The sequence below is a fragment of the Equus quagga genome, chromosome 5, assembly GCF_021613505.1.
Source record: "Equus quagga isolate Etosha38 chromosome 5, UCLA_HA_Equagga_1.0, whole genome shotgun sequence".
Taxonomy (NCBI): domain Eukaryota; kingdom Metazoa; phylum Chordata; class Mammalia; order Perissodactyla; family Equidae; genus Equus; species Equus quagga.
In genome coordinates this window covers 115,402,511-115,419,177 of record NC_060271.1, presented here as the reverse complement: position 1 = coordinate 115,419,177, position 16,667 = coordinate 115,402,511, and the positions used below count along the sequence as shown (strand labels likewise).

Below are 16,667 nucleotides of genomic sequence, written 5' to 3'. Positions count from 1 at the left end.
CCCCGCCAATACCAGTCGTGTCCTACCCATTGTGGGCCAGGTGTTGGGATTTGCCTCATAGAGCGGTGAAGTCTTAAAGAATCGCGGACTTCAGAGTTGGAAGGAGGCTTTGAGACCAAACTCACTGCTCACGTTTTTAAATGAGAAAGTGTGAGTTTAAGTAACTTGCTTGAGTCGCATAGGTAGATAATTGCAGTCTAATACCTGGGTCGTTTAACTCCTGCCCGATCTGCGTGCTATCTCTCATGTAACTGATGAGTACTAAGCCATGCGAGGTCAGCCTGGTGGTGTAGTGGTTAAGATTTGGCTCTCTCACCACTGCAGCCCCAGTTCATTTCCCTGTCAGGGAAACGCACCACCATCTGCACTTATAACAGAAACCATCCAAGATGTTATAATCATGTGAAGTTTTATCAATGTGATATTCGTCTATATTGGCAAATAACTGCTCTTAAAATGTAAATATTCTAGGGAACGTTAATATACTCGTTGCTAAGGCTTAGTGAGAGTTCATTTAATAAGATTACCTTTCAACTAATACCAGCTGAAATGTGCCTACTGAACGAGCATTTTAGTGATGGTGGGATAAATAATTGTAAGTAATTGTTTTCAAGGAGGCAAGAGGCCTTAGCAAATTGGTGGAGTGAGGGGATAGCCTGAGGGTGTGTCAAGCAGAGGGATCTGAGCAGTGGACAGGGCCTGGCACTGCAGCAGCCCTTGGTGCCTGCAGTTCTTGTGAGGTTAGCCTGGTGGCGCCATCTTTACCTGGAAGGGTAACGTACTTGTTTTACTTTGAGAGGAAAGTCATTGCTTTAGTGTTGTGGTTATAGCTCATCTCCCTTCCCCAATTACAGGTAATAGTCTGTTCTTACACTGAGCTTTTCAAATGTTTTAAAGTTAAGCTAGAGCTAAAAATAGCTTTGTACTTGAGTAGTGCATTAAAAATTAAATACACTTACTCAGGATATCACATGAAATCAGAATCTTAATAGAAGCCTCACTGTTTGTTCTCAGTAATTATCTTTTATTTCAGGGCATCTTGTGGGGGATTATGGGAGTGCTGGTTTGGGTTTTGTATGTTCACACAACATGGGGAACCATCTGCTGCAATGAAATTAGCAAAGTCAAATTGTATGTTCTTTGGGGACCTATTTAAAAAGTCATTAGCTAAAGACAGATTGACAGCTCACTTCATAGAATTGTATGAATCTTGTCATGGGGAGTCTGGTATTCAGAGTAGTCTGAATTCATATGCATCTTGTTTTAGGTCTGTAAGCTAATATGAATTTTAATCCTGCTATTATTGGAGAAAATCTTTGAAAACATCCTGATCATTTAGAATTTCTTAGTGGAATAAACTTTAGTCTGAAGTTACGTAATATAATACAGCGATAGAGTTTACCAGGTATTATATGGAGATGGCAGAAATTTAAAAAAAAGAATTACTCAAATTGATTACATATCTTCCTTTCTGTAATGCTTATCTTTAACACTTAGAACTCAGTTCTTAGTGTGCTAAGCGTCTTCACATTCTTCTTTTGGGATGCAAAGGACTTGGTTTCTGGTAGGGTTCTTGCTACTGTCACTACACAAGTGACAGATGAAATTAAATATGATACAAATGGGAGGGCCAAGAGGGCCAGAGGGGCATAGAGTGGGCAGACGTGTGTGGACACACTCTGACTTTTGCACTTCTCCCTGCACCAAACTCCAGATCACTTGGGAATTCAAGAAGTGTAAGAGGGAGTGCCTGTGCTCTCACACAGGTTCTGAGTCCCCTGAGGGGCAGCGAGAAAGAGGTTATTAGCTTTGTTTTGTATTTGGAGACACCAAGGTACAGACAGGTCCCATAACCCAGAGAGAGCCGGGCCCCACACCCTAACTCATGGAAGAGAATCCGGTCTGTTGACTAAGTAGGTCATACGCTTCGGAAAAAATAAAGTGTATTCCTGCAATTTTGATTCTGAGGTGCCACGTACTAACAAAATGGTCATTCCTCACAAATTGCTAATTTCCCAATGGAACGGTTGTGAACTTTTGATGGGCTTCTTTATAGACACGGAATATAATTATACTAGCTTATGATTTAATTAGCATAGCTTCTTCAAACTTTAATTGTCCCTGTCCATGTTCTAGGTGGATTTTTCTATCATAGTTAATAAATATGAGAGTCCACAGCTTCTGTGTGAGTTGCCGTAGCCATATGGTGGGAGCAATATTGAGTGGACGACAGTCCAGATTAATATCATGCTAATACCTAGGGCTTACAGCGAGTTAAATGAAACATCTTGAGGTCATCATATCTCAGTGTGCAGGTGTTTATTTACTTATCCACGTATACAGGCTTTTAAGACTTGACTATCATTTACATGAAAATTGATACAGGTAAGGACGATCAGAGACAATCAACAACCAATCTCTGTGGTAGTAAGGCACAACCTGAAAATGTAATGGATTTGTAGTTTTTAAGAAGAGAAAAGGATAAGATTTTTTCTCTGTTAATAACAATAAAGAATTGTCAATTTAACCATTTAGCATGCTCCCTGTTTAATTGGTTACTGGTGTTACAAATAGAAAATGAAATTGTTCTTAGTTTTGACAGTTCCTCTGTTATTATGCTTTAGGAGAGTGTTTCTCAGAGTGTGATTCTGGGGCCCCTGCAGGTGGTTTATGAGTTAGATTGATGTTTATATGATTATACTATATACTTTTGTGCCTAGCAGGAGTCCAAACTGTCTTGATAAAGTTATTTAGAGATGGGTTCATTGATGTTTCATCTTCATGTATGTCTGATGAAAATATTTTTGGCAGTTAAGAAGATCAGGAAATGTGGCGTCCAGGGTATCAGGGCCCCTACAGATGTGCAGAAGCGCCCACTAGGATGTGGCATCTGCCATCGGAGGAAGGAAACTTCTCTACTGTTGGCTTAGAACAGAATGGCTTTCCCAAGTCCAAAGTGGTCCTCTGCTGTAGGTGAAACTGAGAAGGTAGGGACATGTCCAGTCCTTTTGCTTAGCGCCTAGCAAGTACCACAAAATGCTCTCCTCCCAAAGCGATGCTTTGGCATAGCTCCCACCAGGAAGGAAACTGGGCGGGAGATGGAAGAGCAGCAGAAAGTAAGGATGAAAGAAAAATTTACTGACAAAGTGAAGCATTATTGCATAAGTACGTGTGTAAAATTTAACAGATTCCCAATTCATTTTCAGGGAAATAAATCTCACCTGTGAAAACCAAGTTCCGCACTCGCCCTATAACGTCAGCATTAACCTCAGCGCTCCAAGTCTTCCTAATTCCTTCACTCATTGCCACCCAGAGGGAAATCCCTCGTTTTAATCTGCATTTGGTAGCTAAACAAATTCTGCTGTGTATATTTTAGCGGATTTGTGTGCCCATGTATATTATGATCACATGATGAAGGAGAGAAAGCTCAGGTGAACACTGGAAGGAAGGATACTGCATTGCTACCTCTCCCCAGGGCCACCAGCGGCCTGTTACTCGAATGACCTATCAGTACAAGTAGAAACTCCAACTTGGTAACTAACGTTCATGATTGAAATCGTTAGAAGGTTTTCCTCTAAGATCTATTGACACTTATGCCCACAAATGGATATGTTTCTATGCTTGGATGTTCACTGCTGCTTAAAATTTTTGTTTTTAAATTATCAGAGTTTATTTTAATTAGTGGAAAGTTTTAAAATAAGTAATTAATAATTTAAATCTTGAGTTTTCAGTCCAGTAGGAAACCTCACACTCAGTTGTTCACTTTCAGTGGGCAGGTTTTCTTAAGGCATGAGGTGTATTAATAGGATGTTTGCCTCTCTGGAGCTGTCCTGGGTTGCAGCATGCCAAAGCACTTGCAATGTCTGCAGTTCATTTAGATGAGTATATATACACTTTCTCTATACCACGTAACTATCCACCACATTTTTACCATCACCGATGAAACAGGAGAATTGACAGGACCTAACCATCATCTAACGGGACTTTTCAGTTAGTTGTCTATGATTTTTCTTTTCCAAGTAAAGAATGCCTTTCCCATGCTGATGCATTACAAATAAATAAAAATTTTTAGTCTCTCTCCCCACAAGTGGTCCATGTCCACATCAACAAGGTAAGGAAACCCCTACGACTCCAACTATGAAACATGTAAGCAGCTAATTCTGACCGCACTGAGCAGAGCACACACAGTTTGAAAGAAGCATGAGGAAGTGTACACCAACCATGCACGAAAACCTGATGCAGCCAAATCTGGGCCTTGTATTTATCACTGGTCTCTATGATATTTTCTTCTTTTGAAAGAATAGGATGAACCCGTGCTCAAAACTAAAGCATTTTGAAAATACAGCTTTTATGTGGCACTTCAAAACAAGTTGGCACAAAATGAAAAGTGACGTTTGGTCTCTGGTTTATGGAGGAGCCATTACCTGTCCCTCCTCCATGGGCTCACGGTTTCCAAGAAAGAGAAATGAGTGCCAACAGGCTCAGGGCCCAGGCTGGGTTTTCAGAATGGCGTCCTCATAATGACTAGTTCCAGGGGCAGGGGTGGCCTCTAAAGGTAAGCCCTGTTGCTGGTAGCCATAGTTGACATTTCCACACGGGAAGTGACGCAGCCTAAACAGGGGAACTTCCTTCATGTTGGCAGTCAGCGAAGATGGTTCTAGGAGCAGAGAGGCGCCTGGAAGTCTGCCAGCTGCCATGTTAGGGGGGACAGTACAGCTTCCCTCACGTCCCAAGTTTCCCCTCTCCTGTTGCTCCATCTTTGCTGGAGGATTGTTCTTTTTGGCGGGTTTCTCTGTAAACCATGAGCCATAAGTTGGATTCCATAGGCTGGTTGGTTTGTTTCTGGATCCCTGGACTTTGTGCAGCTCTGATGGTGGGTTGGACTGAGAGAATGCCATATTAACATGTCCCCCTTCCACGGCTGGCCCTCTAGTGACTCGAACAGAGACCTCTGCAGCTGTTGGTTTCTTCATGGCTTTGCTAGAGGAAGTGGAAGGCAGAGGGAGCGGGGCAGCTGGACCCTGTCCTTCCTCACGTTTAGCTTGGGGAGGAGAGACTAGCAGAGGAGGCATTCCCTCGGGGTCTTTGGGCCTCATAGGCACTTTCTCTTCCTCCTCCACGAGTGGGCCATATTCTATTGGCAAAGCTGTGTTGATCACATCTGGGTCCTACAGGTAGGAGAAATGAACTGATTAAAACTTTGAACCACAATAAAAAATGTTGGATCTGGAAGACACTTTAGCAATGATCTCATCCAAACTTATTTTACAGATGAGGAAACCATTCAGTGTTTATTGGGCGTATGTTAATTTACAGGCCCTGGGAAAGAAGAAACGAACGGGAAATCATCCGCATCCTTGAAGAGCCTAGAGGATAAGTGCTACAGGAGAAGTGTGTGTGGGTGCTGGGAAGCAGCCACCTGCCTGGGGCAGGGAGTGGGGTCAGGAAAGGCTTTGCAGAGACCACCTTTGGGCAAATCTTACAGATTCATGGATTTTTAAAAAATTATAAATTAGTTTAAAAAATTATTCCAGTCTATTTCTAATAAAATCATTCCAACTAAAAAGAAAAGTCTATGTGTTTGACTTCAAGTGTGTGTATGTGTGTGTGTGCATGTGAGTGGGTGCAAGGGGTGGGGGAGGAGAGGAGAGAGAGAGACACTCGTGTTGGCTTATGAAAGGTGTGTCTCTTGTTCTCTTCCTAGCTACCTCCCACTTGATGATATGTGGATGGGTTGCAGTGGATTGTAACTCCTTCTGTGTCATGGCATCATGTCACTACATGTGCAGACAGCACAATGCAGTGGCTCTTCAACTAGCGTGGATATAATGAGGCCCTTAGTGAGACCCAGGAAATACTGAAGTGCTGGGAGGGAAACCATTTACAAAACCAACTTTGTGCTGTGCTAGATCATTTCACAGCAATAGACTATAATATAGAACAGCAAAAGCAGTTGCCAGAGATTTAAGGGAAATTTGTGGAAGGAAACTTAAACTTGGGGAAGTTTAATCTTTTAATATTTTATGCAAATTGGGAAAACTGTTACTTCAGTTTAACAGAAAAGCACATTGGTCCAGTCAGTAAAGAGTTTAAGAATAATAAAAAAAAAAAAAAACTACATGCTGATTCTCTTTTATTCTTTAGTTCCTTCCCTGTTAATTATTAATTTCTATAGTGAGTCATTCATTAGAACGATCTGTTTTTATTATTTTTTTTGAGGAAGATCAGCCCTGAGCTAACTACTGCCAACCCTCCTCTTTTTGCTGAGGAAGACTGGCCCTGAGCTAACATCCATGCCCATCTTCCTTTACTTTATATGTGGGACGCCTATCACAGCATGGCATGCTAAGCGGTGCCATGTCCGCATCTGAGATCAGAACCAGCGAACCCCGGGCCGCTGAAGCGGAATGTGCGCACTTAACCGCTGCGCCACCGAGCTGGCCCCACGATCTGCTTTTAAAAAGAGGAATATTATATACGTTGGAGAACAATTACTCCAACATATATATAATTAAGTGGGTATATTCCATTAATATTACAACATAATAAACCTAAAATGCCACTGAACACCAAGTTCTCTGAAAGAACCCCAAATAACTTGATAAAAGAAGTCCATCTCTGAAAGAACCCCAAATAACTTGATAAAAGAAGTCCATCCAGATAAATGCTAGTCCATCTACTTCTAAGCTAAAAGGACCTGAAAGGATGGAACCGTGAGGCCAGGAAATGACTGTAGTTTGAAATGTATACGTCTTTTGTCACAACTAAGATGAAGGAATTTAGAGAGGCAGTGGCTTATTGTCTGACTGCTGAAATATTCTGCAAAATTAGATCTCCTGGCGGAATGAGAGCCGAGAGAGGGAAAGGACGCAGACGCATCGGAGGCGGGGTGACTGGTGGAATGACGGGCCCAAGGGGCGGTTGGCGGTGCAGGTAGGGAGGTTCCTCGTGGAGGGGAGGACGGACACCGCTTGCACCGACTCGGGAAGGAAGGTGGTGAGAATGGGCGAGATGCAAAGACAGGGAGAAACCGAGGAGATTCTCACTTAGCCTCTCCGCTCTTGAGGAGGTACGAGGCATGGTTGTCTGCTGAAAGGGGAGTAGAAAAGGGAAAATTGAGAGTCACTGCGGAAGGAAACGGAAGAAGTATCTGCACTCGAACCAGCGGAATTGCTAGGAAACTGTGCTTGGACAGCCTCCAAGCCTCAGCTCCTCGCCTGGAGACTGGGGACGTTTCCTGTGCCTCAGTGAGGATAAAATGAGATACATAAACAGTGATGTGTGTATTACAGACACTAATGCTACTGGTGATGTCAAAGTTTCTCCAGATTCCTTTGACATTCCCTTCCTTTAATCCAACAGTCATACACTGTTATTTACTTTTGCTATTGTTTATTGTTTCTGCAGCCAGGCTAGGACCTCTTTGAGAGCAGGTGTTTTCCATCCTTCTTTGAAGCTCCAGTTTTGTCTAACAAAACATCAGGTGCCCAGTAGGGATTTAGTTAATACTTGTGAATTTAATTGATTCCCCAATATTACTGAGTTTCTGCCACTTTGTCATGTGCTGGTGAAGAAAGTGGCAGTTACTAGTATTTATTTACAAACCAGGCAAACTGAGATAACAATCGTTTTACTTTATAGATAATTAACATTCATTCTCAGGATCATAACTCATTTTCTGGCTGGTTTAACTTTTATTTCACATTTTGGTGTTTGCCATCTTTAAGACTTCTCCATATAAATACTGGTCAAGGGGAAAAAAATGTTCATACCTGGGTGCAGTATTCAATCCTCTCCAAAATTATGGCAAAGTTGGGCCTGTCTTCAGGCTGGTGTTGCCAGCACTGGGTCATTATCCGGTATCTAAAAGAAGAATAAGCACATTAATTAAAATCAGGAGAAACAAGGATGAAAAATACATTTTTTTCTTTCCCAGCAGTTTTCTAAATGGGACTAAAGGTGGCACTGTCTTCAAGGGTGGCAAATCATCTAGGTCCCATGTGGTTGGCATATGCTGCCCTCTGCTGATGGGCCAAGGAATTGTGCCCAGGTGTAAAGTTATTATAATACCAAAGCTCATTAACACAGACATCCTGGTGTTTACATTAAATCTGGCTCCTCTCATTCCATTCCTGAATTAAAGTCACCTCTGGGGCAGAGCGCTCTGATTACATTCCCTGTGTGCCCTGCTTGTGGGAAGGAGGTGAGGGATGCCAGACAGGACAGCAGAAAATGCCTGCCATGGAAAAACGGAAGGGGGACTCAGAGTTGGTGCGGGGCAGCAGATGTGGAGGCCGGGACACAGATTCCAGGAGGCGTGAGGAGTGTGGGCCTGGTGAGTCCATGGCCTCCAGCCAGACAGTGGACATATTTTCAGGCATGACCTTATTACTTTCAAGGAGCCAGAAGACTAACCCATCTCATTGAAGTCACAGACACGTTACCATCTTGGGGCATATTAAATGAGGTCAGCCATCTGCCCCTTCATCTAAAAACAAAAAAGCACATGTGGCTGCAGACATTTTCAGAAAAGGAAAACTGTGCTTAATAACTTGTAGAAATGTTCCTAAAAGAGTCGTACACAGGCCCAGGGCAGTTCTTAGGTGGGTCCATCCGTCCTCCGCTGGTGACGAACTCCAGAACTTCCTGGTTGCTTTTGCTAGGGTACGGCATATATCCGAGAGAAAATATTTCCCACAGCAGCACTCCGAAGGACCTGCACACGACACAGAAGACACAGAAGATGGATACACATCCCCATATGCGTGCACACACACACAGACACACACACATACACATGGGGACACACACCGATGTAAAATTTAAATTTTTTTATTACACACTTTTCTACAGTAGAGAGTTCTTAATATGGAAAAAAATAAAAGAATGACAAAGTAGCCACATGCAGTGCTCCATAAAAAGGTAACCACTGTTAGCATGTTATCTTTTTGTTCTACTTAAGTTTCTGTGCTTAGATTTTTTTTTACCTTAATTGCAGTGATATTCAATATGCAATTTTGAACCTTGATTTTTTTGCACATTTCATTATAGCATAAACATTTTCCATGCTAATACAAATGGAATTTTATATGGCTGTAAAACATTCCACTGGATAGTTGAGCCATAATTTGCCTTATCATTTCCATATTGTTTTCAATTTTTGAAATATTTACAAAACTATGATGAACACCTTTGTGCAGTTTTTAAAATGACAATTTCCTTAGGATAAATTCTCCAAATTTAGGATTAGGATAATCTAGGAAAATCTAGGGTAATTCTAATGGAATTACTAGGTCAAAAGTACACGAACACTGAAAAATTCTTGACACATATTGTCCATTTGACTTCCAAATGTGTCCCTCTGCTTATCAGTCAGCACTGGGCAAGAATGCATCAGGTACTCTCACCACCATTGAGTGTTCTTACTAAAAATGAGAACTTTTGCTGATTATAAGGTAAAAAATGGTAGAAGATAAAATTTTTTTTGACGTGATAATTGACATGGTTGAGTGTTTTCTCAAATATTTATTAGTTCACTTAATTTTTTTCTCCTATGAATTGTTCATATCTTTTCCCCATCTTTATCCACATATTGTTTTGGTACCAATTTTCCTTTTTGTTTTGAGACATACTTTATATATCAGAGATGGTAACTTTTTATCTAAAATTCAAACACTTCTATTAGTTGCTTTCTAATTCTACTTTTTATTTGTAAAAATACCAAAGATTTTTATTTTTAGGTAGTCAAATCTCTTTTTTGAAAAATGCATGATTTCCTGCATCTGTTTTATAGGTTATACAATCCTCCCTTTACCCAAATTAGATGAATATTTGCTATTTTATTCTAGTTGTATTTTTTTCTCTCTTCTCCAATCCAGTTAGAATTTAGTTTGGTGTATAGTGTGAGGTAAGGATCTAAATTGATTTGTTTTTCCAAACAACCACTCTTCTAATACTATTCATAAAGTAATTTTCCCCTTACCCACTGACTCATGAGTAGAAACAGGTCTGTTTCTGGGCTATCCATTCACTTAATCTATTTGTCTGCTTCTTACATTGATACCATTTTGTTTTACTTTTTGTGTATTTATGATTTGATATCTGGGAGGGCATTTTTTTCTTAGTTCTCTCTATTTAAAGAAATGTATTTGATTTCTCTCTATTTAAAGAAATGATTTGATTTGATTTGATTTGAAAATGTATTTGATTTGTTATTCATTTTAAATGAACCTTAAAATGATTTTTATCACATTCCAGAATCATCTCCTTGATATTTTGACTAAAATTTCTATTTTAAACTTTTAATTTTATAACTAGCTTTTTGACAAAAAAAGCTTCTCTTTGTTTTTGTATCTGGTTGTAGTTTTCTGAAGTTAATAAATATTACCCCCACAATTGTAGAGAACAATGGCTCCCCATCTCCTGAGGAACACAAAGGACATTTATTGACATTGTCTTGGTGAAATTTCAGAGACTCTCGTGGGGAGGACTGGACAAAGAGGTTTTCCATATTTTCAGATGAGGAGGCTGAAGCAGAGGTTACCATACAACTAATCCAAGACAGACTGGAGTACGTTATTAGCTCTCTTGATTCTGTTACCTACAAATTGCCTGGCGCATATGTTATTCCTCTCTGTTTGGCGGTCTTTTTGCCTCCAAGGCAAAACAAAATAAGCAAAATCATGGAAGAAACTGGCAGCAAGGCCTAAAGAATACCAGCTGTATGTTGAGAGAGGAGAGAGAGAGAAAAGGAGAAAGAGAGGGAGAGGGAGAGAGAGATTGTAGTATCCTTTGAGACAACCAGTATATAGACTGCAAATAGATGTTTATATCCTTGGTTTAGCGTGTGGAAATTAATAAAAGAAACCTTAACTAAATTGGAATCAGAAGGCCTGTAGGGGCGCCTCTATCATCAATTACACCAAACAGGAAGAGAGGGCCACTTGCATCTTGGACACGAAGTGAACTACTTTACCACTCAAGGAAGATTTCTCTCCCCACCTGGCAACAGCCCAGCCAATGGGAACACCGCGGCTCAGCCAACGAGAAGCTGTTGCTGCCCTGAACTGTTGCTAACCCCCAATGGATTTCCCCTGTTCCCCCCTTTTCTCTATAAAAGCAGCTCCCCTTCTTTGTTTGCTGGATTTGCCTGTGATTTGTCACAGCATGCACATCCCAAATTGCAGTTCTTTTGGCTATTCCTGTATAAACTCATTTTGAGATAAAATAACAGGCAAACTTGCTTTTTAAGTTGACAAGAGTTCAAGGGAGCAAAAAGTAGTGTTGATTATAGAACTTTGATAATTTCAAGTAAGTACAGTTGTCAGATTTAGCAAATAACCATACAGGACAACCAATTAATTTTGAATTTCAGATAAATAAGAAATACATTTTTAGTATAAGTATGTCCCAAATATTGCATGGAATATACTTAAACTAAAAAATTGTTTGTTGTTCATCTGAAATTCAATTTTAAATTGCCGTTTTGTATTTTATCTAGCAACGCTACAGATAAGGTAAATCTATATTTTGTATGCCAGATGGTTCTTTAATCACTGATAAGCTAAGATTGTCCTAAATAGGAGCAACCCTTTTGATGAGGTAAATCTATATTTTGCACCAGATGGTTCTTTAGTCATCTATAAGCCTGTCCTAAGGAGGAACAACAAGGCTCAAAGCTTTGCACCAAAGCATTCAAAATCAAATAAAAACAAATATTTAAGAAAACCCCACTCTGCTTCTCTTGGTATTAAATTTGTTCTACCGGAAATTACAGAAATAGCTTAAGTGCTGATTAAATTGTTATTTTTAAAATTTGAATCAGTGAAGATAATCTGATGGAAAAGTTTTAAAATCATGCATTATGCTGTGCTTATCAGTCTTTTAAAGCTAAATTTTATTTTCCTTTATTCATAACCTGAAAGTGGAATATTGTCTCCAGATGTGGTAGAAGGTGGGGCACACTTTTATAAAAATAGGAACAAAAGTTACTGTATTGTATTTAAATATCCAGCCAGCTGTTTCCACTGCATTTTGCAGTTCTCTGAGCTTCAGATTCATATATGAGAAGTCTGCTCAACATCTTCACTGGCCTAGTTTATTTTTTTAAAGATTGGCACCTGAGCTAACAACTGTTGTCAATCTTTTTTTTTCTTTCTTCCTGCTTTTTCTCCCTAAATCCCCCCAGTACATAGTTGTATATTATAGTTGTGGGTCCTTCTAGTTGTGGCACGTGGGACGCCACCTCAACATGACCTGATGAGTGGTGCCATGTCCGCGCCTAGGATCCGAACCAGCGAAACCCTGGACTGCTTCAGGGGAACTCACAAACTTAACCACTCAGCCACGGGGCCGGCCCCGTCACTGTCCTATTTTAATAGGCAACTCAGACTTGACATGTACAAACACAACTCTTTCTGCATCCAAACCATCTCCTTCTTCATTCTTTCCGGTTGAGTGGTACCACTCAAGCTGCAAACTTCGGAGTTGTCCTTGATCTCACTCATTCTCACACCTCCCATTCCATATCCAACTCTCAGCAGTCCTCTTAACTCCTGTCAAGACAGAGCTTCAATATGACCACATTTAACTTCTTCCATTGCCACGACTGTGCCTAGCTCCTCTCATCTGTTATCTAGAGATGTGCAGTATTTTCCTAATTGGTTTCCCATCTCCACCTGTCCCACCCCATTCCAGTCTATTTCCAATGGCAGCCAGAGTGAAGTTTTTATTTAAAGATCACATTGAATCTGTAGATTGCTTTAGGAAGTATGGACATTTTAACCATGTTAATTCTTCAAATCCAAGAGCACGGAGTATCTTTCCATTTCTTTGTGTCTTCTTCAATTTCTTTCAACAACGTTTTATAGTTTTCAGTATATAGGTCTTTCACCTCTTTGGTTAAATTTATTCCCAGGTATTTTAATCTTTTTGTTGCAATTGTAAATGGTATTGTATTCTTAATTTCTCTTTCTACTACTTTGTTGTTAGCGTATAGAATCGCAACTGATTTTTGTATATTGATTTGGTATCACATTTTTCACAGAAATAGAACAAAGAATCCTAAAATTTATATGGAACAACAAAAGACCCTGAATAGCCAAAGGAACCCTGAGAAAAAGAACAAAGCTGGAAGTATCACACTCCCTGCTTTCAACACATACTACAAAGCTATAGTAATCAAAACAGCATGGTAGTGGCACAAAAACAGACGCACAGATTGATGGAACAGAGTTGAGAGCCCAGAAATAAACCCACACATCTATGGACAGCTAATTTTCAACAAAGGAGCCAAGAACATACAGTGAAGAAAGGGAAGTCTCTTCAACAAATGGTGTTGGGAAAACTGAACAGCCACATGCAAAAGAATGAAAGCAGACTATTGTCTTACACCATACACAAAAAATTAACTCAAAATGGATTAAAGACTTGAATGTAAGACCTGAAACCATAAAACTTCTAGAAGAAAACGTAGGCAGTACACTCTTTCACATGGGTCTTAATAGCGTATTTTCAAATACCATGTCTGACGAGGCAAGGGAAACAATAGAAAAAACAAACAAATGAGACTACATCTGCACAGCAAAGGAAACCATCAACAAAAGAAAAGACAACCCAACAAGTGGGAGAAGATATTTACAAACCATATATCAGATAAGGGGTTAATATCCAAAATATATAAAGAACTCATACATCTTGACAACAAAAAAACTAACAACCCAATTAAAAAATGGGCAAAAGATCTGAACAGACATTTTTCCAAAGAAGATATACAGATGGCCAACAGATACATGAAAAGATGTTCAACATTACTAATTATTAGGGAAATGCAAATCAAAAGTACGAGATATCACCTCACTCGTCAGAATGGCTATAATTAACAAGACAAGAAATAGCAAGTGTTGGAGAGGATGTGGAATATTCCACTGCTGGGTATTTACCCAAAGATCATGAAAACATGAATGCGTAAAGACATATGCACCCCACTGTTCATTGCGGCATTATTCACAATAGCCAAGACTTGATATCCTACCCCTTTTTGGAACTTGCCTTATTTCCACTAAATGTCGTCTTGAGATTTATTCATGTTGATATACGTAGGTTTAGCGTGTTCTTTTATTCTGCTGAATCCTTTTCCATCAGGTAAGTAAACCACAGTTGATTTTTCCATCCCCCACTTGAGGGATAGTTAGGTTGTTTTTGCTTTTTCTCTATTGTAAACAATGTTGCAAATGGACATCCTTGCCCAAGTCTGTTTGTGCCAACCTGTCTCTATTGTAGACACTTAGAAGGAGAATTGCCGGGCCATAGGATATGCACGTGTTCAGAACCGTTCCCTAATTATGTAAACTGCTATCTGTATCTGGATAGGGTAGATTGATGGTGCTCTAACCCTGGTGCACCTGGAGGGCTCCTTCAAACACAGATTGCTGGGCTCCACCCCTAGAGTTTGTTTCCTTAGGGGGCTGAGAATTTGCATTTCTAACAAGTTCCCAGGTGATGCTGATGCTGTTGATCTGAGGTCCGCACTTTGGGATTTACTGGGTTTGGGTAAGTCAAACCTGGTGGCTTAAAGTAACAAAGGCTTTTGCTCACATTATCAAACATGCGTCAGAAAGGGGGCTCTGATCATTGTGGCTCCACCGTCTTATAACATTCTCTCAACACAAGGCTTTGAGAATTTGCAGGACTTGTGCCCATTGTCTTCTTGATTTCCTGTGTTGCTGTTGAGAAATTCTATGCCATTTGGATTCCCTATCTTTTATCTCTGACCGTTTTTTACTATTATTTTATTTTTCTCCTTGGCAGCTTAGAGAATCTTAATTACCACTGGTGTGAAATTTCACGATGATGTGCTCTTGCGTGGCTCTTTTCATCCACGGTGCTTGGCACTTGGTGGATGGCTTCATTCTGGAAATGTGTGTCCTTCTGTTTTGGGAAAAATTCGTGAATTATTTCTTTGATATTTTTATTCCCTTCATTTCCTCTGTTCATTCTTTCTGGGACCTGTCAGGTAATTGGATCTTATGGTCTAATCCTCTTAATTTTCTTTTCTTTTCTTTCCTATATATCCCATGTGTTTATAGTTGTTTTATTTTCTAGAAGATGAACTTTCTTTTCTTTTCTTTTTTTTAAGGAAGATTAGCCTTGAGCTAACATCTGCTGCCAATCCTCCTCTTTTTGCTGAGGAAGACTGGCCCTGAGCTAACATCCGTGCCCATCTTCCTCTACTTTATATGTGGGATGCCTGCCACAGCATGGCTTGCCAAGTGGTGCCATGTCCGCACCCGGGATCCGAATTGGCGAACCCTGGGCCGCTGAAGCGGAATGTGCGAACTTAATTGCTGCACCACTGGGCTGGCCCCGAACTTTATTTTCTTAAGAACAGCTTGAGATTGTAAAGAAATTATGAAGATAACAGAGAATTCCCACATACCCCACACTCAGTTGCCCCTCTTTTTAGCATCTTATATTAGTATGGTACATTTGTTACAATTAATGAGCCAATGTTAAGGCATTATTATGAACTAAAACCCATAGTTTATGCAGATTTCCTTAGTTTTTGCTGAATTTCCTTTTTCTGTTCCGGGACATCCTGTTCTGTTCATTAGAATGTCACTTGAGATTTAGTTATCATGTTTCCTTAGGCTACTCTTGACTTTGGCAACTTCTCAGACTTTCCCTGTTTTTCATGACCTTGACAGTTTTGAGGAGAACTGGTCAGGGACTTTTTAGAATGTCCAATTGGGATTTGTCTTTTTTTTTTTTTTTATGGTTAGACTGGAGTTGTTGGGTCTGGGGAGAAAGATCACAGAGGTTAAGTGCCATTTGCATCATATCATATCAAGGGTGCATGCTATCAACATGAGCTGTCACTGTCGAAGCTGGCCTTGCTCTCCTGGCTGAGGTCGAGGTTGTAAGGCTTCTTTCTTCCCCTCTTCCTCTCTCCCTGTGCTCTCTGAAAGGATGCGCTGTATGCAGCCCACACAAGCTTCAGGGGACTAATGCTCCATCTCCTTGAGGGCTCTGTCATCATATTTTCATTTCTAAGAACTTTATTTCCTGAAAACATTGTTTTAAGTAATCTTTTGTCCATAGATTATGGTCACAATCATTTATGTTTCTGAGGACATTATAGTTTTTAAAAGTTTTTCTAGGCCTTCTGCATTTTTTTTCGCACAAGTTGCTTTCTATACGTTTATCTCCTTAAGACTACAATCTTTTCTCAAATGTTTGTTGATTCTTGGCTGTCTGTTCATATTTTAAGACTGGGACATCACAAAGCCATGGGGCAGCTCAGTGTAGATGAGGCTTGTCGACTGGTGGGCGACTGGCTGGCTTGTTTCACTGGCTGTATTAGTTTCCTGTGACTGCTGTAACAAATTACCACATACATATTGGTGGCTGAAAAAAACAGAAGTTTATCCTCTCACAGTTCTGAAGACCAGACATCAGAAATCAGTATCGTCGGCTGACATCAAAGTGATGGAAGGGCCACACGCCCTCCAGAGGCTCTAGGAGAAGACCTGTTCCTTGTGTCTTCCGGCTTCTGGTGGCTGCCAGAATTCCTTGACTTGTGGCCACATCTCTTCAACCTCTACCTCTGTGTTCGCATTGCCTCCTCCTCTCTGTGTGTGAAATCTCCCTCTACCTTTCTCCTATGAGGA

At 40.3% G+C, this 16,667-nt stretch overlaps 1 protein-coding gene across 1 annotated transcript in view; it reads right to left on the bottom strand.

The window, feature by feature from the left end:
- Window positions 1–9: 9 nt before the first annotated feature.
- The window catches only part of ALK (ALK receptor tyrosine kinase), a 665,412-nt gene continuing 648,754 nt past the window's right edge, over window positions 10–16,667 (bottom strand). The window contains exons 27-29 of the mRNA XM_046663493.1: window positions 8,582–8,716; window positions 7,773–7,863; window positions 10–5,168 (exon numbers count right to left, since the gene is read on the bottom strand). Of these exons, the coding sequence (XP_046519449.1) occupies window positions 4,482–5,168; window positions 7,773–7,863; window positions 8,582–8,716 (913 nt within the window). The 3' untranslated portion in view covers window positions 10–4,481. The remainder of the gene's footprint in view (window positions 5,169–7,772; window positions 7,864–8,581; window positions 8,717–16,667) is intronic.